The sequence below is a fragment of the Eptesicus fuscus genome, chromosome 12 (assembly GCF_027574615.1).
Source record: "Eptesicus fuscus isolate TK198812 chromosome 12, DD_ASM_mEF_20220401, whole genome shotgun sequence".
NCBI lineage: Eukaryota > Metazoa > Chordata > Mammalia > Chiroptera > Vespertilionidae > Eptesicus > Eptesicus fuscus.
The window spans coordinates 67374673-67401674 of NC_072484.1; the positions used below are offsets into that span (position 1 = coordinate 67374673).

Consider the following 27002-nt stretch of genomic DNA (forward strand, 5'->3'; position numbering starts at 1 on the left):
TAAGGAACTACTGGACATTGAAATTGGGTCTCAAAAGAACTGTTGGTACAGGGGGAAGCTCGCTACAGATTGATTCATTTGCCTGTCAGCATAACTATTATTGCTCGTCTCACATTTAGTTCTTATTAGTATATATCTAGTGACATATGATCTCGCTCATCTAGGGGAAATGATGAACAACATAGACTGAGGAACAAGAACAGAACCAGAAGCAAGGAGGCATCGATCGGACTGTCGGGCCTCAGAGGGAGGATAGGGGAGGGGAGGGGGAGGGTGGGGGGAGGGGGAGAGTTCAACCAAAGGACCTGTGTGCATGCATATAAGCCTATCCAACGGTTAAGTTCAACAGGGGATTGGGGCATGCGTGGGGAGAGGGGTGGGATGGGAATGGGGGGATGAGGACAAATATGTGACACCTTAATCAATAAAGAAATATAAAGTAAAAAAAAAAAAAAAAAAATTAAAAAGGGAACTGCCTTATGACCCAGCGATTCTAAAGAAACTTGAAGCACTAATTCGAAAAAGAATATATGCACTCCCATATTGATTGCAATATTATTTACAATAGCCAAGATTTGGAAGCAGCCCAAATATCCATCAGTAAATAAGTGGATAAAAAAAGCTGTGGCACATTTACACACTGGAATACTACTCAGCCGTAAAAAAGAAGGAAATCTCACCTTTTTTTGTGACAGCATGGATGGACCTGGAGAGCATTATGTTGTGTGAAATAAGCCAGTCAGAGAAAGACAAGTACCATATGATTCCAGTTATATGTGGAAACTAATGAACAAAATAAACAAACAAAATAGGAACAGACTCATAGATACAGAGAACAGCTGTCAGAGGGGAGGGGGAGTTTGTGGGGACTGGGTAAAAATGGTGAAGAAACCCCACCAAACCTCATAGACATAGACAAGAGTGTGGTGATTACCAGAGGGAAAGGGGTTGGGGGAGGTAGAAGAGGGTAAAGGGGACAAATGGTGACAGGAGGAGACATGACTTGGGGTCATGGACACACAATAGAATATACAGATGATGTATTATAGAATTGTACACCTGAAACCTATGTAATTTTATTAACCAGTGTCACCCCCATAAATTCAATAAAAAAGAGTACAGAAACCTCAAAAAAAGTCCCTTTGGGCTTACATCAGCTGGAGTCAATTTCTGTTACTTGCAACCATAGAGCACAAATGGATTCTGCACTCCATGGTGAGTGACAGGTTCCATGAAGGGCTAGGGTTTAAAGGGCTCCTTCCTGAGACATCTACACTAATAAAAGAGAAACATGCAAATCGACAGTCACTTCACGACACCCACCAGCCAATCAGGAGTGAGTATGAAAATTAACCTGACAAAGATGGAGGCAGCCACGCCCCCCCTCCCCCCCCAGCATCTCCAGGCCTCTGGGCAGCATGCATGCAGGCTCCGAGCGGTCAGGCGGGGTGGGACGCCTGCTATGAGGAGGAGGGTGGGGGGGGGGGTGGGCGGAGGGAGCTACAGGAGCGGCACTCCAGTTGGAGTGAAGACTGAAGGCGGTGGCCAGAGTGAAGGCCTGGGTCCCAGGTGCCAGAGGAAAACCAGTGCTGGCAGCCAGGGAAAGGAAGGCCTATTGCATGAATCTTGTGCAATGGGCCTCTAGTCTGTAATAAAATGACTACTACCAATTACTGAGTGCTTACCACGGCTAGAAATTGTCACTGAGGCCCAATGCGTGCATGAAATCTCATCATATGCTCATATCAACTCTCTGGGTGTGGGTGGGGGTCTTATACCTCTTATTTTAGAGAAGAAAAAACTGAAGCTCAGAGACCTGAAGTCACAGCTAGAAAGTGGGAAATCTAGAACTTAAACTCTGGAATCTGACTCCAGAGCCCACAGTTACACTTGGAGCCATGAAACTTTGTTGCCTCTCAATACTTTGTTGAAGCAGCAATAAATAAAGTCAAGGTGGGCTGTTCTAACAGGAAGGGGGCAAGAGGGTGGCCCAGGGGCCATGTGCAGTCCATGCATCCATGGATATAATTTCTTTGGCCAGTAGTTATTTATTTGAATTCACTGCCAATATTTTAAAACCAGGAGGTTTGATTCTCTCCCCTTCCTCCTTATTACCCACTTCTCTTGCAAAGCAGAAGCTTCGACAAGCTGAGTCTGCACTCTGGTGTAGCACCATCAGCTGGATTTGAGTAGCAGCCACCTCTTCAAACTACCACACTCTGTCAGCAACAGTCTCCCCTGGGACCACTTCATGCTGAAAACAGCTAACCATTCTCGTGCCTTTCACATGCCAGGCACTACTGTCCGAATTACTGTGTGAATTGGCTCATTTAAACCTCACAACTGTGACAACCCTTGGAGGTAGTGATGAATCATATCCCCATTTTCCAGGTAAGAAAACAGGCAAAGAGAGACTAAGCAATGTACGAAAGGAACCCACAGCTGATACAGAATTTGAACCCTGCTGGCAGAGGCCATGGCCTTAATTACTGCGCTATGCCCCTTCACCCTTCAGTTACACACCTGGACACCACAGCCATGTGCACTTGACATCCCGTATCTAACTATTCTAACCGGCATGCTTGCCAGTAAATGTTAATGAGATTCCCCAATCTGTATCTAATTCTATTTTGGTTACATCACTTTAAAGAAAACCTGTTTGGTTCCAGAGTCCCTCCTACATAGGAAGCCTCATGGCAGGTGTGAGATGGATGCAATACTTCATGGAATGATAAAAAGATGTTCTCGTGTCTTCCTTTCTTTTTGATTACTCCTGTGACAGAGGGTTGGGGAAGTGGTTCCAAAATGTATAAGAAACTCATTTGAACTGGAGACGCCAGAACCAATACGAGAAGGCGTTTGACCAGCCAATATTTTCTTTCCGGGAGGTGCCTGGAAATGCATCCAGTTGGTTGGGACCTAGCAGTGAACCTTATCGGAAATGTTCCCAATGGACAGCTGTCCTTAGAATTAGAAAGTGGAAATCTGAGATGATCAACTCCTGCTTCCCATCAAAACCAATTTACCCCACTCGGATTAAACTGGGGCTGAAATGAAAACCCGGAGAAAAGATGAGGGAGCTCTCTAATCCTGAGGCCAGAAAATAAGCTAGGAAGATTTAACAGACCTCGGTTGCTACTAACAACCCCCAAAACATCTGCAGGGAGAGATGCTCCTTAGAAATAGCTTCTCCAGGGTTGTCAAGGGAGGAGCGCGTTCCAGATAAGGAGTTGCTGGCCGTCCACAGGCCAAACCCAGGGGGCTCCCCAGGGCAGGTCACTGAGGGCCCTGGTAAGCTGTGGTCCCTCCCTGAGCTCCCTCTGCCCAGCACACATCTCCCGTGGAGCGTTTCTGCGGCCGGCATGCAGTGTTGAGGTTTCTGATTTACTGGCCCGTCTACCCACTGGATTGGAAGCCTTCCGAGGCAGGGACCTCCAAGACTCCTGGGCTGTGTGTGTGATTTGGTACCGAAACATGTTGGGTGAATGTTGGAGCAGAAAGGATAAAAGGAAGGAGGGTGAGGGAGGGAGAGAGGAAAGGAAAGAGAAAAGGATGGGGGGGGGGTTAGAGGGAAGGAGAGAGAGAGAGAAATAGAGAGGGAGAGAGAGAGAAGCCCATAGAGAGGAGGGAGAGAGAGAAAGAAGTGAGAGAGAAAAGAAGAGGAAAGGAAAAAAGAGAGACAAGGAAGAAGGGAGGAAGGAATTGAGAAAGAGTCTATGCATAGGAAAGGAGAGAAGAAAGAAAGGAAAAACTGAAAAATGAACAAAGAAAGATGAAAAAAAACCACAACAGCCAACACTGAAAACACTGTTCCGGGCCGCCTTCTAAGCGCTTTTTACGTTTTAGCTCATTTCATGGGACAGGCATCACGACTGTCCCTCTTTTCCAGATGGTGAGACTGAGGCCCGGGGAGGCGGGTCCTTTGCTCAAGGTCGCTCAGCTAGTAAGTGCTGGCCTTGCAATTCCTCCCCAGGGAGTCTGGCTCTAGGTATCTGTCCTCCAAGAAAGAAAAAGGCAGAGGGTGTGAGGAGCCAAGGCAAAGAGCCAAGGCAAGGGTACTCACCTTGCCAAGAGCTGGGACACACGTGGAAGGGCCGATGCGGTGATGCCTGGGGGGGAAAAGACAAAGTGGAAGGACTTTAGCGACCAGAGTGGTGTCCCACAGCAGTTGTGGCTTCAGATGCCACTTTAAGTGGGGAGAAACTTAGAGAGTCGCTGCCTGGGACTTTCTCAACCACAGTAGCTTACATGGAGGCACATCTTAGCACTCTCCTTGAAAGCCCCTTCTGGGAGAGCTCTGTCTCCAGCACTGATTGAAGGACTACAGAGAATGACAGCACCTCAAAACATCAGCGGGGGATCCATCCTCCCACCCATTGCACAGGGAGAAACTGAGGCCACAGGGACAGAAAGAAGGTGCCTGACCAGGTCATATGACTAGATAGCGGCACAACTGGGACCTGAACTTGGTTTCCTGACTCTCAATATCCATTTCCCTTCTTCCGGTGACATTACTTTGATGTTCCTCCCCTCCTTCCCCAGTTTCAGCCCATGGGGTTCAGGTAGGGCTGGCCCCAGCACTGAGGGGAAGGCTCTCGGATCATCTCCTAGGCTCCAGCGAGGGTATGCAGCAGGGAGATGGCAGTGGCCTGGGCTCCTGACTCATCCATATCTCTGGGCACACAGCATACAACCATCAGTGGGAGACAATAAGAGGAGGTGACAGAAAGGTGCTAGAACTAAGCAAGGAGAGATGTTTGCAAGAGGATAATTTTGCAAATGGACAGTTCAACTCTATGTCATCTTTCATAGCACAACTCAGTGTCCTCACTGTGAGGCCCTGGAAAATCCTAGATCTCATGTCTACTGATGGCCCCAACCTGCCAATGCACACTCTTTGGTGTGTAGGGCAGTGGCTCTGAGCCTGGGCCTGATCCTCTCCCAGTCCCTGAGCTGGAGGCTAGAAGACCAACCGGCAATTCCAACTCTACCACGAGTAGCAGAGACTTTGGGCAGGCTGCCTAGAGTCTCTGGACCTCAGTTCCTCCTGTGAAACGGGGGGAAATCTTTATCTCACAAGGATGTGTGAGAATTAAATGAGAAGGTCACGATGATATCCATCATCAACCCAGGTCTTGTGATGTGCCGAGCGCTCCTCTAAATACGTTATCTGGATTAATTATTTTAATCCTCATCATCACCCCATGAGCAGGGTTCGAGTCACATCCTCCTGTTACAGATGAAGACCTGGAGGCACAGGGAGTTACTCACCCAAGGCCACACAGGTCATACGGTGCAGATCTGTGATCTGAACCTGGGTGGTCTGGCTCTGGAGTCGGTCTTTGCAACCAGGACACTGCAGCCCACAGTGATGGTCAGCATACTAAGAGCAGCTCTCACCCACTGAGAAGCTCACTACATGCCAGGCCCCGAGTTCACTACCTGTATGCATGATCTCATTTAGTCCTCACACAGTACAAGGCAGGCAATGGCATTCTCCCCAGTGTACAGATGGAGGAACTGGGGAGTGAGGGGAACATGCAAATCAAGCCAAACAACCTATGGGCATGGGACCTGGGACTTGAACCCAAGGGTTATTTCACTGCCAGGTCATTTATCCTAATCACCAGATGAGTTAAATTATGAGTTAAAAACCACTGGGGTGAGGGTGGGGTCCTGAAGTCCATTTAGAGAGCTACAACTAGAATTAAAGAATAAAAGAGACAATATCAGTGTGGAATACTCATAGTAATAAGGAAATGTGTGAAGCTTTTGTTCCAGCTATAGACATGAAAATGTTGTGTGTGTGTGTGTGTGTGTGTGTGTGTGTACAGAATGGCAGTGTCAAAAACAGATTTCTTACTATGTGTCTATTAAAAGAAAAGTTGGAGCAGGCTAATATCAAGGGAAGCTCCTCGCGCACAGTAGGTGCTCATTCAATGCTAATTTCCCTACTCCGGGTTTACTGCTCTGGGCAGGGCCTCCCACATCTCCTTCCTCATCCTCCCCCAGGACCAGAGAATGAACTGTCTCATTCTGCAGCATCCACAGTCTCATTATTGGTAAAAGCCTATGATTTGAGTGTGTTAGGTACATAAGTTACTGAATTAAACATTTTTAATATGTTTTCTTTAATAAATATGTAAATATTCATAGAAACCTGAATCTATGAAAACATTCCTATGGGCTGGGATCAACGTGGCAGCCAATAAATCTGAAGCGAGAGTCTTTGCCCCACAACCGTTCTGCCATGATTTGCATGTTCCCCTCACTCGGCTTCCTCTGTTCCGCTGAACTGTAGAGAGATCTGCCTTCCTCCCTCTCCTGCTGTGTAACCCTCTCCCATCCCCACCCTGGCAGCCCCAGGGGGTCTTGCTAAAATGCAGACTCCGGGTCTGCAGGGCAAGGAAGCTCCCAGGTGCTGCCGACACAGCAGGCCCAGGAGCCACACTCTCAGTAGAAGAGTCTAGACGAGTGGTCGGCAAACTGCGGCTCATGAGCCACATGAGGCTCTTTGGCCCCTTGAGTGTGGCTCTTCCACAAAATACCACGTGCAGTGCGATTGAAACTTTGTGGCCCATGCGCAGAAGTCAGTTTTCGGCCTGGGCGAGTCTATTTTGAAGAAGTGGCATTAGAAGAAGTTTAAATTTAAAAAATTTGGCTCTCAAAAGAAATTTCAATCGTTGTACTGTTGATATTTGGCTCTGTTGACTAATGAGTTTGCCGACCACTGGTCTAGACCATGAGCTAATAAAGAACTGCAAATTACAAAAAGGTATCACAATTCTGGGTTAATAAAAATAAATCTCCATTCCTGAAGTTACAAACTCAAATGCATATTGGGACCAAGAAGGTAATATAAATGAGCAAAGTCAAGATCCCACTTTAATATGAGGAAACTAAATCTGGGGTCTGTGTGTGTAAGTGCACACTTATGTGTGACTGTGTGTGTATGTGATTGTGTGAAGTAACTTGCCCACACTGTTCATTCATTCATGCACTCAACAAATGTTTATTATGCACCTACTGTGGGCTAGATCTGCAATCCAAATCTCAGCATTTGTTAACTTAATATTCCTTCTGAAGAAAGCATGTGGGCAAGAAGGGGTCGGATCCAAATTCAAATCCTATTCTGCTTCAATAAAACTGCGTGCCTTTATGCCTGTGACCTTCTCTCTCAGCCTCGGTTTCTACATCTGCAAAATGGGGCAACATCTCACTCCCGCACAGCTGCTGCAAAGATTACACAGGCACGTACCTACCAAATGGTAACTGCTCAACATGCAGCAGCTATTATTAGCTTTCCAGTCTCCTGGGGCCCTCACTTAAGCCATTTAAATCCAGGAGCCCAATTTGAATGTTCACACTTTTTTTTTTTTTTTTTACTTCTCACTGGGAGGATTAAGAAGCTAATGATTCTGAAAGCAGCAACCACTATTAAGATGTCTAACTGGCCCCCAGGGGCTGCTTCTAACTGATCTCCGAGAGATGAGATAATTTCTAGTGAGATGTTCGGAAGTAGGTCTTTGCCATAAAAGGTGCGTGTCTATAACTGTATCAGCTCATTTCCCTCATGAGGGTGGTATAAACTGCTCCCGGACCAGGGACAGGGACAGTAGGAGGGAGCACTGTATTAGGAGTTCAGAAGTGAGCACCCCAACTTTGACTCGCATTGAGTGACCATGGGACAGTGAAGAAGTCATCTGTCCATCTCGGGGCTGTTCCTGAGGACTGAAAGGCATGAAGCCAGAGTATCCCAGAGTGTGGGGATTTGAGGGGCTATGCATATACACCTTTTTCTATTTAAATCATCACAGTCTTATTTTAATGAGTATGAGAATCATAACAAGTCTATCAGAGTTGTAACTTTTCATTTCTGGAACTGGCCTTAAGTCATCCTTTTAAAATGAATTTATTGAAAGGGAGTTGTTATAAAGAAAAATGAGTAAGCAAGTGACAGTATGAATATATGGCAGAGAAAGTGGCTTGAGAACGTGTGAAGTTTGTGAGATGCCACCGTAAGTGAAAGTCCTTTACCCATGGAGGGCATTAGGTAATTCATAATACTCAGTGCCCTTTTTAAAGAAGAGGGGATTGGTAATTTCCTTAACACTGAACTAATTCTGTTCTGTGCCAGCACGGGTCATTCTGGGTGCCAACTCACCCAGGAAGCCAGCTGAGATAGAGATGGGAAAGGGGAAGGTGACCTGTGGCTGCCCAGGTGAGGACCTGTGCAAAGCTCTGAGCAGCTCAATCGGGCTTGGGTGGAATGCACAAAGCCTGCCAGCCCCAGGCTGGAACCGGTGAGACTGAAACTCACAATCAGACCTTGCCAGGCCCAGGGCAGAGGAGTTGAGTTGCAGGAAGTCTGAGAGAAGATGACAGCCCAGCTTGTTCCATAGGGTGGTGGTTTCGCCTCTCCAAGGAAACACTTAAAGGGATTATAGCCTTGGCTTTTGCAAAATGTATCTGCATTTTTAAAAAATATATTTTTATCGATTTCAGAAAGGAAGGGAGAGAGAGAGAGAAACATCAATGATGAGAAAGAATCATTGATTGGCTGTCTCCTGCATGCCCCTCACTGGAGATGGAGCCCGCAACCCGGGCATGTGCCCTGACCGGGAATCGAACCATGATCTCCTGGTCATAGGTCAACACTCAACCACTGAGCCACACTGACTGGGCTGTATCTGCATTTTAAAAGAAAAAATTTTCTCTATTCAACTTTGCTTTCTTAGTTCTGTAACTTCCCCGCCGCCCTCCTTCCAGAAGATAGGATACGATTCAAATCCAATTTTCCCTTGAATGGTAATGAAGGATAGCTAATATTTCTCGAGTGGTTCCAACAGGTCAGGCACTGTGCTAAAGGATTGCATGGCTCTTATCTCTTTTATTCCCACAACAATCCAATGAGGAAGTTATATTATCTGTACTTTACACACCTGGAAAATGAGGTTGGGGAAGTAAAGGAAACTTTACTAAGGGTTCAAAGCCAATATCAACCTGAAGTTATCTGTGATTCCTCAAGGCTGCTCTGTATTCATCCAACTGCCCATCCATCCACCTGCCCATCCCTCCATCCATCAATCCATCCATCCACCCATCCACCATCTTCCACTCATCTATCTATGCACCCCCCCACCCATAAATAATTTTGGGGCATCTACCATGAGCCAGGCACTGAGCTATGTACTCATTTGGAACAGAAATGTAAATACATACGTATAAATTAAAAATTGTCTTTGTCTTGGAGGAATTCAGCATCTAGAACAACAGTTCCCAACCCTGGGTGCACAATAAACTCATTCGGAGAGCTTTAAAAAATCCTATTGTCTAGGTGACACTTCTGACCAATTAGACTCTCTGAGGGTGGGATCTGGACATTAGCATTAATTATTATTATTATTATTATTATTTTTACTTTCCAAGAGACTCCAATGTGCAGCCAGATTTAAAACCAGCACTGGAGCCTGGTCCTTAGAGTTTGGTCACTGGACCAGCAGCATCAGCTTACCTGGGACTTGTTAGAAATGCACATTCCAGAGTCCCCGCCCAAACCTTTACAGAATCAGAAATGGTAGGGGTGGGGCTCTTTGATCTGTGTGCTAACAGAGCTTCCAAGGTGATCTGATACACAAGAGGGTTTGAGAACCCCCAGCTGGCACCTCGGTACTCAGAGGGCGGGTGGACCAGCGCGTAGGCGTCACCTGGGAGCTTGTTAGAAATGCAGACTCTTGGGCTGGAGCAGAATCTGCGGTTCCACAAGGGCCCCAGGTGATCCTCTGCACATTAAAGAGGGGGCGACACAGCTCATCTCTGCTGAGTGTTTTCTAAGCGGCCAGCATTCTGCAAAGCCTTTAACATCACGAGAAGCCTTTCTAACCACCGGCCCACCTGCAGGCCACTCTCTACCACAGTCCAGCTTTACCTTCCACAGAAACCACCACCATCTGAAACCCCTTATTTGTTTAAAAATTCAGTACCTGCCCCTTCACTAGAACATAAGCTCTGGGAGCAGGGACTTGTCTGTCTTGTTCACTACTATATTCCCAGAACTTATTCCAGGCCCTGATCCATGGCAGGCATTTGGGGACAATTTACTGAACAAACTTTCATTATCTAGACAGGTGGCTGAGCCTCAGAATGGGGTAGACATTTGCCCAGGTTCACACAGTGAGCTGAGGGCAGGGCTGGGATACACAGGTGGCCGGGCTGAGCCCACACCCTGTAGGACGTGATGTGCAGGGACCCCTGGGAGCAGAGAGATGGTCACCCCTGAAGGTGGGCAGTAGGCAGGATTAGATCCCCACCAGTCCTAGTGCCTCGTACTCAATAGGTGCATCAAACAACCTGTTGACTATGTGATTAGAGAAGTAAAGGAACAAAAGAGAAACTACCGCCCTAGCTGGTTTGGCTCAGTGGATAGAGGGTCCTGGGTTCGATTCCAGTCAAGGGCACATGCCTGGGGTTGTGGGCTCAACCCCCAGTAGGGGGTGTGTAGGAGGCAGCGATCAATGATTCCCTCTCATCATTGATGTTTCTATCTCTCTTTCCCCTCTCCCTTCCTTTCTGAAATCAATAAAAATATAAAATAAAAAAAAAGAAGAGAGAGAGAGAAACTACCAACTGTGTCTGTGGAGGGACTCAGGAAGCAGAGGCGATGCTGGATAAGGGGGCGTTGGTAATGCGGAACGGAAGGGGCAGGGAGCCCTGTGAGGCTGCAGATCCACCTCTCAGCGTCTTCCTGAGAAACCGTGCACTTGTGCAAACAGCAGCCTGCATGGGACACCCCGGCAGCACTGATCATAAGAGCAAAAAAAATAATAAATCAATGACTGAGTGAAGAAGTGGGGACTCTGGCGCCGAAGGGCCTGGGTTTGATTCCTGGCCCTGCCACTACCGGTGCGACTTTAAGCTGGTTACTTAACTTTACCATGCCTCAGCGCCTGCACCTGGAAAGGCTAGGCTTTGCAGGATCCTAGCCTAACAGGAGAGTGCTATTACCTGAGAAACAGTCAGTGTACTCCTGACGGAACGGACTTCGGAGTCAGACTACCCAGGTTCCATTGTGGCCGTCGCTAAGCTGCGCCCTCTGACCAAGCTGCATAACGGCCCCGTGCTGCAGTTCCCTCTTGTGTAAAGGGAGGTTAGTAAGCCTCCACCTCTCAGAGTTGTGGGGACTGAGTGCGTTCAGACATTAACGTCGGGCACACGGCCCAGTGTTCGCTCCAATGGTGACAGAAGAGGAGGAGAATTAATCGATTTACATTGCTCTGAGCACAGAGTCTGTGCTCACAAAAGTTAAAGACACCAGGTAGGGACTCACCTGTGGGACAACTGCCCCAGGCTCCCACTGTGGCAGCCAGCATTTCAAGAGAAACTGGAAATCCAGATTTTCATCTGAACTGCCCCAATTTTTAGAACTTTTATTTAAAACACGGTGTAAAAAAAAAAAAAAAAAAAAAGCATGCCTGAAGGTCAGCCTGGGCGGTGAGCTGCCAGTTTGCAACCTGCAACCGTGGCTTTGAACGAACTGCGATTATTGGAGTCAGAGGACAATGACGATGGAATAATAAGTTAAGCCATTATACCACGCCCCCAAGCAGGGCCAGGCACTTTGTATAATATTACTTCATTTAATCTTGCAGTAAGCACCCTGTGAAGTGGGTCATGATTATGCTCCCATTTGACAGAAAATTGAGAAAACTGAGGCACAGAAAAGCTCAATAATTTGTCCAAGACCATCGGGTGGGTTGGCAGTAGAGCTGGGACTCAGACTTGGGTCTTCCTTACTCGCAGCCTATGCCTTGTCCCATCTCTGCTGGCTCTGACATGAAGACGGTCTTAACTTGTGCCTCTCTCCATAGAAAGAAAAGGATGACTAACTTCGAATGGGGCTCAATACATCTTCTCAAATTCTGTAAGAGCCCAAGGGCTTTACACGCACGCTCCTAAGTGCCAGGGAGAGCGAGGTGGTGTTCTCTGCCCTGCGGTTTGGGCCTGGGAGCCCAGCCCCTGTTGGTGGCACTCAGAGGAGGGTTGTTCCAGCTTCATCACCGGCATGGAAAGGAAATGTCATCATCTTGGTGACATCAATAATGACTCCCAGAAGCCTGGAGTTGCTTAAAAGCAAATTCCTTGTGACGTTACATTACAACTAGAGACACATCTGCTTTTCCACGACAGTTACATAGCATTTGTGCCCCAGGAGCTGGCATCAAACCCAGATGGTGAAGGAGAGACAGCCGGGGGGTCCCTGAGTGCAGGCAGCGAATCCCACAGCTGGCCCGATAAAGGGTTAAGCCCAATGGTAAACAGAATAGCTTAATGCCTTTTGTTAACTCCAGCCCTGCCAGGAAGGCTGACAGATCCCAAACAAGCAAACAATAGCTGGAATTGTTCTAGTGAAAACTCGTCTGGCTGCATCATTTGCCAATAATTTTAAAAACAGCGTAACTCTCCTCGGCTTCCTTGACTTCAACCCGACCTGAAAGCAAAAGGTGGACGGGTTCTTGTCCCAACACCAACCCCCTTTAGACAAGACGCCTGCTTGGATGCCACGAGGGCAGGAGGGCGCGGAGGGACAGAGCGGAGACCAGGCCGGCCCTGGAACACACCCGAAACTGGCTACATCTGGGGAGGTGTCAGCAATTCTTGGAATTGGAGACCAAGACAGGAAGTTCAGAGCACGAACGAGCACACTTTCCCCGCCAATGACTAGACAGAATTGTCAGCAACGTACGCTAAAGTTTTGGGTCCAGAGGCAACAATCTAAACGACCGGAGGAGAAATTGTTATAAAGATGGTACTTTCGAAAGGATGGGTGTCTAAGTCCTTTCGAAAGGATGGGTGTCTAAGTCCGATAGCCCCTTACTATATTCCGCCGGGTGGGCAGGGCCCACCTCGGGCCCACCACAGCTCATGCCAGGAGGCCTACCTTCTGCGCCACTCAGAGTCCGGACATCGGCGTCAGCAGTGAGCTTCAGTTTACCCACACAGGTGCTGTTTACAGTAAGACTGGGTGAGAGCACTAGTTCTAGCATTTCCTTGTACCTGAAAGAAAACAAAGGGAAATGTAATTTATTCATCAATTATGCATGCTTACTAATGATTTCTCTTTCTTTCCCTAAGAGTATAAATATGAAAGCTGATTACCTAAACCCAGCCGTCTTATAAATTCTACATAATAAAAATTCACTGAACTTTTCATCAGAGGGAAATGAGGCACTGAAATGAAGTACTTGCTCCCCTCGGGAGAATACGCCCACTTGATTAAAACTTTCCCCTCCTTCCTACTATATTTTGCCATTTGAAAAATTATAGCTTGGTCTCTTTCAAATGTCATGTGAATGAGCTGGAGTGAGCCAGGGAGACTTCTCGGGAGAGGAAGGGAGAAATGGTAGGGAGAGAGTGTTTGAATTTAGATTCCTCAAAGCCAGAGGCGTGGGGAGAAGTCCGAGTGGACTGTAGTTAAGAGGGGAAACGGATATGGTATTCCACGGTGTGACCTGCTCAGATGGAGAAAGGCTCCGAACGCATCACTGATATTTAAGTCCCTCTAGTCCAGTGGTCGGCAAACTCCTTAGTCAACAGAGCCAAATATCAACAGTATGATTGAAATTTCTTTTGAGAGCCAAATTTTTTAAACTTAAACTTCTTCTCACGCCACTTCTTCAAAATAGACTCGCCCAGGCCATGGTATTTTGTGGAAGAGCCACACTCAAGGGGCCAAAGAGCCGCATGTGGCTCGCGAGCCGCGGTTTGCCGACCACTGCTCTAGGCAGCAAAACTCACAGCCCATCACTGTGGTCCCTCCCCAGAAAGAATACACTAGCTCCTGAATTACTCACAATTTTGATAAAATGTGAACAGAGGCAGGGACAAGTCTCCTGGGCTGTTTGATTGAAAACTTTTCCAACCCTTGCACTATGTCCGTACTTATTCCTCCCAAATTCCTCCCCACTGTGGTTAGGAAGTGAGGTTTCCGGTTCATGAGCACAACATTGTACATGGCAGTTAGCAAAGGACTCAACTACAACCAGCAATGTTTGGCACCGATTCAAGTTGTCCTCAGAGAAAGGCTAAGTTTACTGACTGCACATCCGTATCCAAGGTCAGGATCCGATATCATTGTGTTAATAAACACGCACTGACTGAAGGCGAAGTGGTTATGAACTCAGATTTCTTCATGAAAAGGTTGTGGGTTCAAATTCCAGCGTCACTACTCCCTAGCCAGAGCAAGTGACCAAATTGCTTTAAGTCAAAAGTGTTCTCACCTGGACAGTGAGGATTATCAAAGTACCTCCTTGACGAGGTCATGGTGAGATGGAAAGAGATGATACATGTAAAGAAAGGACTTAGCAGTGGCATGAATAACCAGGCAGCATGCTCACACAATGGAATACAATACAGCTGTGCAAAAGGCTGAATGAAGCTCCACATAGCACAACAGATGGATTGCCAGGCAAAGTACTGAGCAAAGAGGTAGGAGGGTACCCAAGGTGTGATACTACTTCTATGAGGTGCAAAATACACACACCAATATTATATACTGTTTAGGGATACAGATACATGCAATAAAAATATAACAGTATGTATAGGAACAATAAACACCAGTTTCAGGACAATGGTTAACTCCGGGAATAGTGGGGGGGGGGGGGCGCAATTTGGGAAATGGTACCTTGGGAGTGTCAACTGTGTGTGTGACATTTTCGTTCAGGGGCTGACATTGACTGTGGCCCATCAAAATCCAGCCTGCCATCTGTTTTGTGTAACCCAGGAACTAAGGATTACTTTTACATTTTTAAATGCTTGAAAACAATCAAAAGAAGAATAACATTTCAGGATGTGAAAATTATATAAAATTCAAATTTCAGTGTCCATAAATAAAGTCTTTTGGAGCTGTGCTCCAAATTGTCCATGACCACTTTCATGCTGCAACTTCTGAGTAATTGTGGTAGAGACCCACACATATTTAGTATCTGCCAGAAAATATTTACCAGCCCAGTTTCAGTTTGTAAACAGGGTGATGGGCATACTACTGTTATCCTCTGTTACCTGGTTACCTCTGCTACCTGGCATCTTTGTGTGCCTGAAACACTTAATTTAAAAAAAAATGTTTTTATTGATTTTACAGAGAGAGAGAGGAATGGAGAGGGCGAGAGAGAAACATTGATTGGTTGCCTTCTGTGCACACTCCAACCAGGGATTGAACCAGCGACCTGGGCATGTGCCCGGACCGGGAATTGACCTGGCGACCTTTCGGTGCATGGACAATGCTCAACCAACTGAGCCACACTGGCCAGGGCTGAAACACTTAATTTTTTTTAAAAAAGAAATAAATCAGTTATTCTAGGACGTACACATAGGAAGTATTTTATATACACTTTTTAATCTGATAAAAGAATTCCACACAAATCAGCTTCTACTGCTTATATCTTTATATTAGCGGATACACATTTAGTTCCTAAATGTTCCCAGGTATGCATATATGCTGTGTGCCTGTTTTCTTGTTCCCCGAATGCCACAGACACTCCAGGAGAGAGGCCTAGGAGTCTCGTTCTTTGAATACTTCAAACATGTTGTATGGAGCTCAGCAAATAGCAGACGTTGAACCTACTGTCTGACTGTAGGTGCCAGAAATTTGCATTTTATCTAAACTCATTCCCTTCATCCTTTTGCATAAAGGTTATTCAGGGTTAAAAAATAAACAATGATGTAAAAGATAGCACTGGTCTCTAAATATCCAGATGCTATGAGTATGGGTATTAGAGGCAGCAAATTGTTAGCTAAAGGACCAAATCCAGTTAAAAACAAAATGAATTGTCTCTCTGCATCCTCAGGGTTTAAAAGTCATTGCCAATATTTTAAAGTAAAGCAATTTCATACAGAAACCTAGATTTTCAGCTTCTCTTGAAAATGGAAGAATAGTGCCACATTTCTTCATGACAACAATTAGCTGAAGTTGAGTAGTGGCAGACCAACTTAGTGAAGGCCTATGGGCTCCAGTTTGCCACAGTCCCCACCCCTCCCTAGTGTCTTACATTTGACCCTCCTTTTCCATTTATATTTCCTCCTGGTCTCTATAGGCCTTTGCATTTGAAACCCATCAGGAAAGCCTGACAAGAAAAGAAATAGCAATGTGACTTCTGGCCTCAGTCACATAGCTTATTTATTTTACTGAGTGTTGCTGTCATCCTCGAGAGCTCTTAGCACATCCAAACAGCATTTGTTGACATTACAGCAGAGCAGGAATGTGTTTGTGAGTTTTAACTCTGGGACAGAGTATTGCTGCTAAAGCTTTTGGTGTCTTCACCCCTTGCCTAATATCCTTGCAGGCCAAGCAACATGGAAATCATCTGTATTTTCCCAACAGCACTTGACACAGAATCTTATTCATTCTGTCATCTGATTGACACCTGTGGGGATAGGAAGAAGGAAGGCATGGAGGAGGAGAGGGACTGGGAGGAAGGGAGGGAGGAAATCTAGAATTGAGTGATTAGCTTCTTTCAAGAAGATTTTAAAAAAATTCCTGTTTATCCTCATGTTTCCAATTCGTCCTACATAATAACTCTAATGTATTAAATGTGTCTTCTTAAATGATGTCATGTTGTTTTATGTGTGACAGACGTGTTTTAATTTACATGAATAATGTTGTCTTCGAGATCTCGTTCTGTTTATTAGACTTCACCCCCAGTCTGCACTATGATTTTAAAATGGATACATATTGCTGGATGATTCTCTAGCTTGTGGCTAGAAGTCCATACTGTGCACCTGCTCTATTTATTTATGCATTGCCCTAATGGTGAACATGTAGGAAGCCTTCATCTCTCAGCCATCATAAACAATGCTGCAATGAACATCTTCATTTGAATATAATAAATATTTTAAAAATATAAAACATAATAAAATCATAAAACATATTTATGTATAAACACATATTCTTTACATATATATATGTGTGTATATGTGTGTGTGTGTGTGTGTGTGTGTATAGAGAGAGAGAGAGAGAGAGAGGATTTCTGTGTCATTGGGTATATGTGAACACAACTTTGCCAAGTACTAGCAGACTGCTCTTCATAATTCCTGTATTAATCTAGATTCTCACCAGAAGTGCATAAGCATTCTAGTTTCATAAATTCTTTTTAAAAAATTCTTTATTGTTAAAGTATTACATAAGTCTCCTTTTCCCCCCTCCATTGACCTCTCCCTGCCCGCTCCCGCCTCCCAGCACATGCCCCACCCCCCCTATTGTCTGTGTCCATTGGTCATGCTCATATACATGGATACAAGTCCTTTGGTTGATCTCTTACCCTCCCGGTAGTTTGATAAATTCTTGCTAACACCTGGCATTGTCCACCTTTCTAATTTTTGCCAAGCTGAAGGGGTGGAAAATTGTACTTTAGTTGTTTTAAGTTGCATTTCTAAGATTACTAGTGAGTTTGAGCATATATTCAACCTAATAATGGGGCATATGAGTTTTGGAAAATTGCCTATTTGTATCTTTTATCCTTACCCATTTTTCTACTGGATTTTTTGTTTGTTTTCTTGTTGGGTTGTTGGAGTGCCTTGTAGAATCTAGAATTCTATGGTTTTATATGCTATAAGTTTCCTTAATCTTTCATTTTCTTTATTTATAGTGTTGTATAGAATTAAAAATGTCATGTATTTGCCCAATAAGTTCTTCCCCCCCCCAATGTAAAAATTCTTTCCCTGACACTTGGACATTAAAGTTTGTCTCCATTTTAACTACTGACATGGAATTTTTTCATATTTAAGTCTTTAATTCATCTGAAGTCTTCCACTTAGTATGATTTAAAGTTGCATTTCCCTCCAATATTGGAGAAAATGAAAATAAGCCATTTTTCCTAATATGTACTCAACCCTCTAACTGAATTTACTCCTCAGATATTCTGGGATAGTTTTTATTTTGGTTTAATCTCATTACACAATAAAAAAAATAAAAGCCACAAAACATTGTTTTAAGGCACCGGAGGACAACCAAGGCAGGGTGTGAGGGCCCAGGACCCCAGAGAGATGAGAAATGGACTGAGTTAAGTATGACCTCTACCACTTTTCCTTGCAAGACATTTGCCAATTTATAAGCACAGAGGACGAAAGTAAGGGTTTAGAGTTTTCCAGTCTCATTGGGCTGGGGAGACAAAAATTGGCATTGAACTATGGCTGTTAGCAAATATCCTAGAGAAATGAGAACAATAGAGAAGTGAGCCTAATATTGTTGACAGTCACTACCTTTGAGGCATTTGCTGATACCTAAGCTGGGTGGGGTGAGATCCAGAGAAGTCAAACAGAAAGGGGTAGCTAAGAAGGCAAGAAATGAAGCAGAGCTTTTGGCAAAGGCATATTTTGGAGTTATGGCCCATTAAGGATGAGAGGCCTTGGTAAACACACCAAGCTTTTACTTTTAATTTTTTAAAATTTTATTTTTTAATTATAGTTTAACATACACCAGGCTTTTAATTGACACCCCTGAAGGGTTATTGTCTTGGAGCAAGGGCACACCAAATAGAACCTGCCTTGAGTCATCTTAATCCCTTACTGGAGCAAAGTGATTTGCCTCCTACTATCACCACCCACCAGAAGAAAAGTAATTTTCCTTTTGGAGAAGATGTCATTTTCCAAAGTCACCATAATTTTTATACACAATGTTTAGCATTTAATAAAAATCACCAAGCATGCAAGGATATAAGATGAAATGATAATGAAGACAAAAATCTAAATCCATATAAGATTCAGATATGGGGATTATCAAATATGGATTCTCCATCAACTTTGATAATATAATCAAGAAAATAGGTTTAAGGTATAGAATGCCACTAGAGAACTAAGATCTTTAAAAAACTCAAATGGAAATTCTAAAACTGAAAATACAATAACTGAAATTCAGAACTCAATAGAGTAGTTGAACCACAGATTAGATATAGCAGAAGAAAAACTAAATGAACTGGAAGGTAAGTCAGTAGACAAATCTCAGAAAGAAGGTTGGAAAATAGGTTAAAAAAAACCATAAAAGCAACATGGGACATGGAGAAAAGGTCTAACATACATGTGATAGAGGCTATAGAAGGACAGGAGAGAGAGAACAAGTCAGAAACTATATTTAATGAAAAACTGACAGAAACATTTCCAAGACAGATGAGAGATATCAAGCTCATGGAATGAAAAAGTTCTGTGCCTCCCAAGCAGAATAAACAAAGAGAAAACACTCCTGGGCATATACGTATATATTAGTTAAACTGCACATGTGTGAAAACATATTAATCTTAAAAGCAGCCAGAGGGGAAATAAAATACAGGTTATCTATAAAGAAGGAGAAATAAGACGTCTCAATAGAAATGATGACTATCAGGGAAAAAAAAAAAAGGAATCTCACCTGCCAATGTAGAATTTTATGCCAGCAAGAAAATCCTTCAAAAGTGAAACAAGCCAATATTAAGATTATTTGCCACCAGAAGACCTACACTACAAAATAATGTTCTGGGAGCATGAAAATTCTGCAAGGAATAGGGAACTGCATAAAAAGGTGACTATGTGAGTAGGAGAGGGATAAACAAAGTTAACTTGTTTTAAGGACCTTGCATGTTCCAGGATGTGATAAAAGTACTAATTTATAGTAAAAGATTTGCCAAGGATGTATGCTATAATGTTAAGGGTAACTAGAGGACAATAATTTAAAAATGGCTACTAACAAGCTAATAGAGGAGAAAATAGAATAATAAAAATACTTGAGTAATCCAAAAGAAGGTAGAGAAAAAACATAGAAGAGATGGAACAAATCTATATATATCTATATATATAAAAGCCAAGTGACCAGAACGACTGGTCACTATGACGCGCACTGCGGCCAGCCAACCGGCCTGATGGGGGTGGGGCCGACCAGCCAACCTCCTGTGGCCCCTCCCCCTGGCCAGCCCGGCCCCCGATCAGTCCCCCTGCCCCTGATCAGCCCCCCCACCATTGGGAGCGGGGCCAGCCAACCTCCTGCGTCCCCTACCCACCGCCGGCCAGCCTGATTGGGGAAGGCCAGCTGGCCGGACCCCACCCGTACACAAATTTGTGCACTGAGCCTCTAGTAGAGAAATAAAGTGATAAATTTAAACTCAAAGTTATCAATAATTGTATTAAACTTAATACACATTTACATTACATTGCAATAATTACATTAAATATAAACAGAATAAATTAAAAGACCAAGATTACAAGTCTGGATTTAAAAAACTAACTACATGATTATTACAAGAGACCCTTTTAAATATAAAGATACACCAAGATTCAAAGCAAAATATTTTAAAAATCCATATGAAGCAAACACTAATCAAAAGAAAGCAGAAATAACTTCAAATTGACTTGACAATTAAAACCATTATCGAGATTGCGAGGGACATACAGTAATGATAAAAGAATCAATCCAGCAAGATATAGCAATGAACAAGTTTGCCCTTCCCCCAATTAATTTGCACGGTATTGACTCCAAAAGGAAATAAGCCACTTGACTGAGTCTAGATCTTTGGTAGGCAATGCAAGATGGAATCAAACAGCCCTATAGCAATTCAAACATCATCCTGTGGAGGCAAAGAAACAGATAACACTAACAAAGCTGAAGCAGTAGAACTGTGATGCTCACAGAGTAAGCAGGACCTTAATTTAAGAACCTGACAATAGTTCTTTCTTGCTATAGCTTAGGAGGCTGCTATCTTGCAGAAGCAAACCATTCATCACAAGTATAGCAATACAAACAGAGAAAAACCCTTCCAAAAATTCTAATCATAGCTCTCATTTCTCAGGCACCTCTTACATGCCAGGAAATTAAACCTATCACTTTTACATCATATCCTTTAATTGTCTCAACCACCATGGGAGATAATAGTTATCTACCCTCTATTACCCGATAGGCCGACTAAACACAGATTTAGGTCTGAGTAAAGCACAGGCACCGAGGAAATGTGAATCATTCCTATTTAGTGAACATATCCTGTTCTGCCACGAAGATGTAAAAAGCAGCTTTTAACATTTCAGCACAGGGTGAGTTTTATGTTTGCGTTTTGTGGGTCATATTGTTTTATTGCTGAATTACATGGGGCAGTGGAGGAGGGAGGCTGATCTCTTCGGTGTTTTGAGGCCTCTGAAGGTCTTAACAGGCCCTGATTATAGTGCTCTTTTTACAGATAATTCTAATAAAAATAGCTAACACTTAAAGAGCACTTACTCAGGAGCCAAGAGATCTTTGCATACATTGGCTCACTTAATCCTGTGAAGTCCAGGAAAGAGATGAGGAGACAGAGGTTCAGAGAGCGACCTGGTGGTTAATGCTAGAACCAGAATTCACAACCAGGTATTCTGGCTCCAGGGTCTGTGATCTTAACCACAGCTTGTAAGTAAAACTGGGTCAGAATTTGAACTCAGGGCCCATCCAGCTCCAATGTATCCCCTAAGCCACCGGGTCAGAGCACCGGCTCTGTCATCTGCCACGGGGGCTCAGATTCTAGCTCTGTGTCTTACCAGCTGGATGACCAAAGGCAAGTTATTCAATGTCTCTGAGCCTCATCCATAAAGACGAAGAAAGTAAGAGTGCCCTTCGTGGCAGGCTATTCTACAGATTAAGCGAGAGAAGGCACGAGCGAGTGGGTGCTCAACTGACATTTGAGGGGTAGCGACTACTGACATGATTTGCATTCACACAGACAAAAGCCTGAAAACATACATTCCCGGCGGACACGGGGACCTGCCATGAAGATCATCCGACAACCACTGGTTCCTAGGGTGGCCTGACGGACAGAGTTGAGTTCGTTTACAATTTAGGGGGAGGCCTCCTTCCCATCTTCCCCTCTCCCCGCCTCACAATTACCTGAAATAGGAGACCAGCTTAGCCTCTTGGCAGGGGAGGGAAGAGGGAAATCAGTCTAACAGAATCTGGAGGGGGCGCGGGGAGGTGGGGTGGGGAGGGGGGGATAGAAAGACTTAGCTTCTCTTTCACGAAGGCAGGGAAAGGAAGAAAGGTATGGGATTCATTTACAAAACGTTTCTGCCCCGGCTGCATTGTTGCAAACCCCTGATGGCCCCCGCTGCTGCTTCCGAAGCAGGCCAAGAGCAGCAGAGAGAAAGAGGCATTCGAACGCCCCAGCCCGCCCCAGCCCTCTGGCCTTTTTCTTGGCCGGCTGCTGCCAGCGGCTTGCACCATTTGTTACCCTTGTCACCACCCCTGTCCCCAGGGACTGAGAAGCCTTGGGGGAGTGTGAGGCTGCTGGAGGAGCCGGAGAGACGACAGCTGGAAGGTGGGGGGTGGGGGAGACTTCAAAGGCTGGGGGGGATCAAAAGCAGATGGAGGGTCCCAGGCGGGTGGGCAGCTCACCTTTCCACACACCCCCAGAGCACACTAGCTACCTTTCCTGAGAACAGTGGCCTTGCCTGCTGGATGGAGAGGACAGATGGCCAGTCAGCCAAGGGGACCGGAGAGAAGGCCAACTCCCAGCATCTTTCAAGGGCTTAGAAATCCAAACGTGCCGACGGCAATCACAGGTTTTTCGTTGGACAGCCGCTGTGGCCCCACCCTGGACATTTCTGGCCGCCCCCACACCTCTGGCCCCATTTGATTTCAATTCTAAATACATCTGCTGGGCGCAAACTGGGTCTGCCCCAGTCTCCCCCACCTCAGGGGGAACGGTGCTCACATTAAAAGCCCAGGATTGTCCCCCTCCGACCTCTCCTTCAACTCTCATATCCAATCCATCTCTAGGCGTCATCAAGTTTACCTCCTAAATATCCATGGAACTCACTGACGGCTCTCCACCTCCATGGCCATCACCCTCTCTGCCCTGGACAGCTCCCACAGCCTCTGCGCCCATCTCCTTGGGGGCCACTGTGGCCTCCCTCCAGTTTGTTCTCAGCGCAGTGGCCTGCGGGGCTGCAGACAACATAAATGAACCTGCGTCCTCACCTTACCGTCGCTTACAACCTCCAATGCTTTCCGTTATTCTGAGAATGAAGCCAAGACACAGCCTTGATCAGGCTTTCCTTCAGTCCATGTCTTGTTCCAGCACCAAGGCCTTTGCACATGCTGTTCCCTCTGCTTGAAACACCATTCCCTCCTGCTTGCCCCTCAGAGGTCTCAGCTCTAGCATGATTTCCCCAGCCCCCCCCCCCCCCCCTCTGAGTACAGCCCGTTCCTCTAGAGCAGCTTCCACAGGCCCACATCCCACCCTCTCATAGAGCAGTCACTATAACAATTTTTCCAGGCGTATGTAAGTTATTTAATTCCATCGGTCTTCCGGACCAGACTATAAGCAACCTGATGGCAGGGATATTGTCTGTTTTGTCCCCCATTACATTCCCCAAATCTTCTGCAGGGCCTGGCCCTTGAGAGCTGTTTAATAAATATTTGTGGCATGATAGGTGAATTTACTGTATGAATAAATGTATTCATTCAACCAGTATTTACGGAGTTCCTGCTATATGTGCTGGTCACTGCTATTGTCACCACCCCAGATGGGATACTCACTGATATGCCTGCCTGGCCCCTCTAGGCGTGAGTCTGAGACCCCCTGGTTCACTCTTCTTCCCAGTGTTAGGACTGCATGTAGGACATGGTCAGAAGGACATGGATGTTGGATGCTACTGTCCCCAGGCCATCCCAGAAGGGAGGAGTGGTCCAAAAGCTCCTGTGCAGATGACACAAGGTACTCGTTCATTGTGGTTATGAGCCTATTAAGCTCTACCTGGTTGCCATGTCTTTTGTAGTCCTGCTCCACCCTATCCCCCCATAGTTTATTATTTCCAGCTTTATTAAAATGTAATTGACATATAAGTTTAAGGTGTACATGAGATGATTTGATACATGTATATATTGAAAAATTATCTCGGTGGTCCTGCTTTGAGCTAAGAAAGCAGGAGGAGAAAGCGGAAACTTCCAGAGACACAGCATGGAGCCATCACTAAGGAGGAGCGTGCAGGAGCAGTGGGGTCCTGGGTATGGCCTGGTGGGTCTTGTGGCAATAGCATCCTTTCTTTCTTTGGGGGAACTGCCTCTCCCCTACTCTCAGACAATGTGGCTTGGGTGGGGCTGACCCTGAGCCTGGCAATTAGCAACTCCCATCCCCCCATCTACAGTGACTGGCTCAGGGGTCGTGGTCACGCGTCCATGGGAGCTAATGAGAGGCCCAGGATGAGCTCCTGCAGAAGAGATGCCCTTTCCCACTGGGCATGAGCCTTGGGAGGTGTCTATGGGGAGCTGCTGGCAATACAGGGACACAGCCTACATTTGAATAGCACTATCTTAGAAGACTGTGACCCCCATTCTGGTCACATGTGCATCACATCTTTGGAGTTCAGTGTGAAAGTTCGAGTAGGAATCAACTACCTACCAGTGAAATTTGGGGGCTGCTGTTACTGTGGCCTACTTCTATGTCCCCGGCAAGACCCCGCATGCTACAATGGTGCAGTCACAAGCCTCTTCTCCTCCCTACCTCCCTTATAACAGGGAAGGTATCACTTAATAGAAGTTGTGGGGGCAGGGCTGGGATACATAGGCAACCATCTGCTCAGATGAACAAGATACTTTCAGTCTCCTCTCCAAAGGCTATGAAGAAGGCAGATAAAGTAGGGACACAGTGGATGCTAAATTCATTCACTGATTCATTCATTCATTAAGTCAGGCTGCCAATCATTTGGCATCATTGCCTCTATTCATATCACATACAAAAAATGAAAGTCTGCTCTTTTTACTAACTTATTTCACTTTTTTTTGAAGGCCAAGGCCTGTTTCAGGCACTGGGAATACAATGCCAAATCAGACAGACCTGTTCCCTGCTCTCATGAAGTTGAGATCTAGAGTGGGACTTGTTATCCCGTCTTAGGTGGCATTCATCAGGGGTGACCCCAGAGAGCTGGGATATGGACAGCCTAGTCTCATAGATGTGTCTCCTCAAGCTGAAAAAATAACTGCATTAACTTTTCTTTCTTAAGATAAAAATTTAACCACCCAGGTAATATCTCAAAACATTTGTAAATAAATTTAAAAATTTTAGATAAAATTAAAGTTGCTTTGGCCACTATATCCCAAGTACTAACAGGATGAATAGCTCTGAAGACCTTTCTCTGGTCATCAACACACACAAACGGCCAAATACTAGTATGTCCCTATGTACAGTATTTTATCAACATGTTTTAACCAATGCCATTGATCTGTACATCCTGTTCCAAGACTTTTTTCACTCTAATCATAAAACTATCTTTTAAAAATATATATATTTTATTAATTTAAAGAGAGGAAGGGAGAGGGATAGAGAATTAGAACCATCGATGAGAGAGAAACATCAATCAGCTGCTGCCTGCATGTCCCCCACTGGGGAGGAGTCAGCAACCAAGGACCATGCCCTTGACCAGAATCGAACCTGGGACCCTTTAGTCCAAGGGCCAACGCTCTATTCACTGAGCCAAACGGGTTAGAGCATAAAAATATCTGGATGTTCTTTCCATGTCAGGATGCAGAGATCTGGCTTATTCTTTTTCCCTGCAGCACAGCATTCCCAGGTATGTCTACACCCCAGTTCCTTTCAGCCAGTCCCCAGTTTTCCCAACTTCTGTTATTATAACCAATGTCACACGGATGGCCGGGGACAGACCTTCTTGGGCACACGTGCATGTAGCTCTCTAGGTGTGATACCCCAAAGTAAAATTGCTGGGTCTACCTTTGAAATTGTCAAGGACACTGTCAGAGTGGCTGATCCAATTTATATTCCCAATGGTCGTGTCCTGTCCTCACCCTTGCGTTGTTTCTATACCCTGAGCTGAAAGCTTTTATCCAAAACCCTTGTAGGAACACACAGCAATTATTTTAATGTGCCTCCTCAGAGTCAACTCCTCACCACCATCGTTCAGCCTTATGTTGTAGGGAGTCCTGTTGGGAAGGAGAACCATCCCGGGTCTAGGATCTTAGCTTCAGACTAAGCTCTCCCACGCAGGCGGATAAATTCTCATCATGTGAACTTGGTGCAGAATAAAAACGGTTGAGGGAGAGTTTTATCACACTTCCCTCATTCCTAATAGCATATGAAACAAGGGCCCTTTGTTTTGGCTAATCCAGTTTTGCTGTCCATGGGATATATTTTTTAAACTTTTTATTTTGACTTCATTATAGATTCCTAAGAAGTTGTAAAAAAATAGTACAGAGAGGTCCTGGGTATCCTTCCCTCAATTTCCCCCCAGTTATTACATGCTACACAACTGGAGTACAATATCAACACCAGGAAATTGACATTGGTGCAATGTGTGACTGTGTAGAGCTCGGCGTCATTTTATCACACCGATCCAGAGAACTATTCCATCACCACCAAGATCGCCCTATGCTGTCCCTTTCCAGGCTCACCAAGCCCCGCCCCCAGCACCTCTAATCCCTGGCAATCACGAATCCGACCTCCAACTCTAAAATGTCATTTTGAGAATGTTATGTAAATGCAATCACACAGTATATAACCGCTTGAGATTGGCTTTTTAAAAAACATAACTCAAGTTCATATGCCTGCATTTTACAATGCCTTTTCCCAATATTCCCTAGGCCCACAGAGGCAGCCTTCAAAAAGTACCCAATGTGCGGTGACCAACCAGGACAGGACCACACACATTCTGCTGATTTCAGGTTGGGTTCAACAGGGCCCTGGAGCGAGATGCAGAACTTTATAGAACATTTCTCATGCAGAGCCATAGAAAAAAAAAAACAAGGAAAAAAACACACAACCCAACCCAACCCACAACCATCAAAACAAAGCACACAATGAAACACCGTGACTTTGACTGTAAGGGAAGGCCTGGCCCTGCCAGTGATGGCTGGAGAATGTCAAGTGCTGGAGGCAACGGGGAGCCCCAGCGCTGGCCCCCCAAGAGACAGGAAAGGAAGCAGCAGGCTGCAGGCTGCAGGCTGCATTCTCTTCGGTTACAAAGGCATTTTGTTTTGACTTTACATCCCCTACCCTTAGTGGATACCACACAAG

At 45.2% G+C, this 27002-nt stretch overlaps 1 protein-coding gene across 2 annotated transcripts in view; it reads right to left on the reverse strand.

The window, feature by feature from the left end:
* The window catches only part of EYA2 (EYA transcriptional coactivator and phosphatase 2), a 229514-nt gene that overhangs the window by 144289 nt on the left and 58223 nt on the right, over positions 1-27002 (reverse strand). For both annotated transcript variants that reach the window (XM_054724363.1, XM_054724364.1), the window contains exons 2-3: positions 12938-13053; positions 4064-4109 (exon numbers count right to left, since the gene is read on the reverse strand). In XM_054724363.1, coding sequence (XP_054580338.1) covers positions 4064-4109; positions 12938-13043 — 152 coding nt within the window. In that variant the 5' untranslated portion in view covers positions 13044-13053. The remainder of the gene's footprint in view (positions 1-4063; positions 4110-12937; positions 13054-27002) is intronic.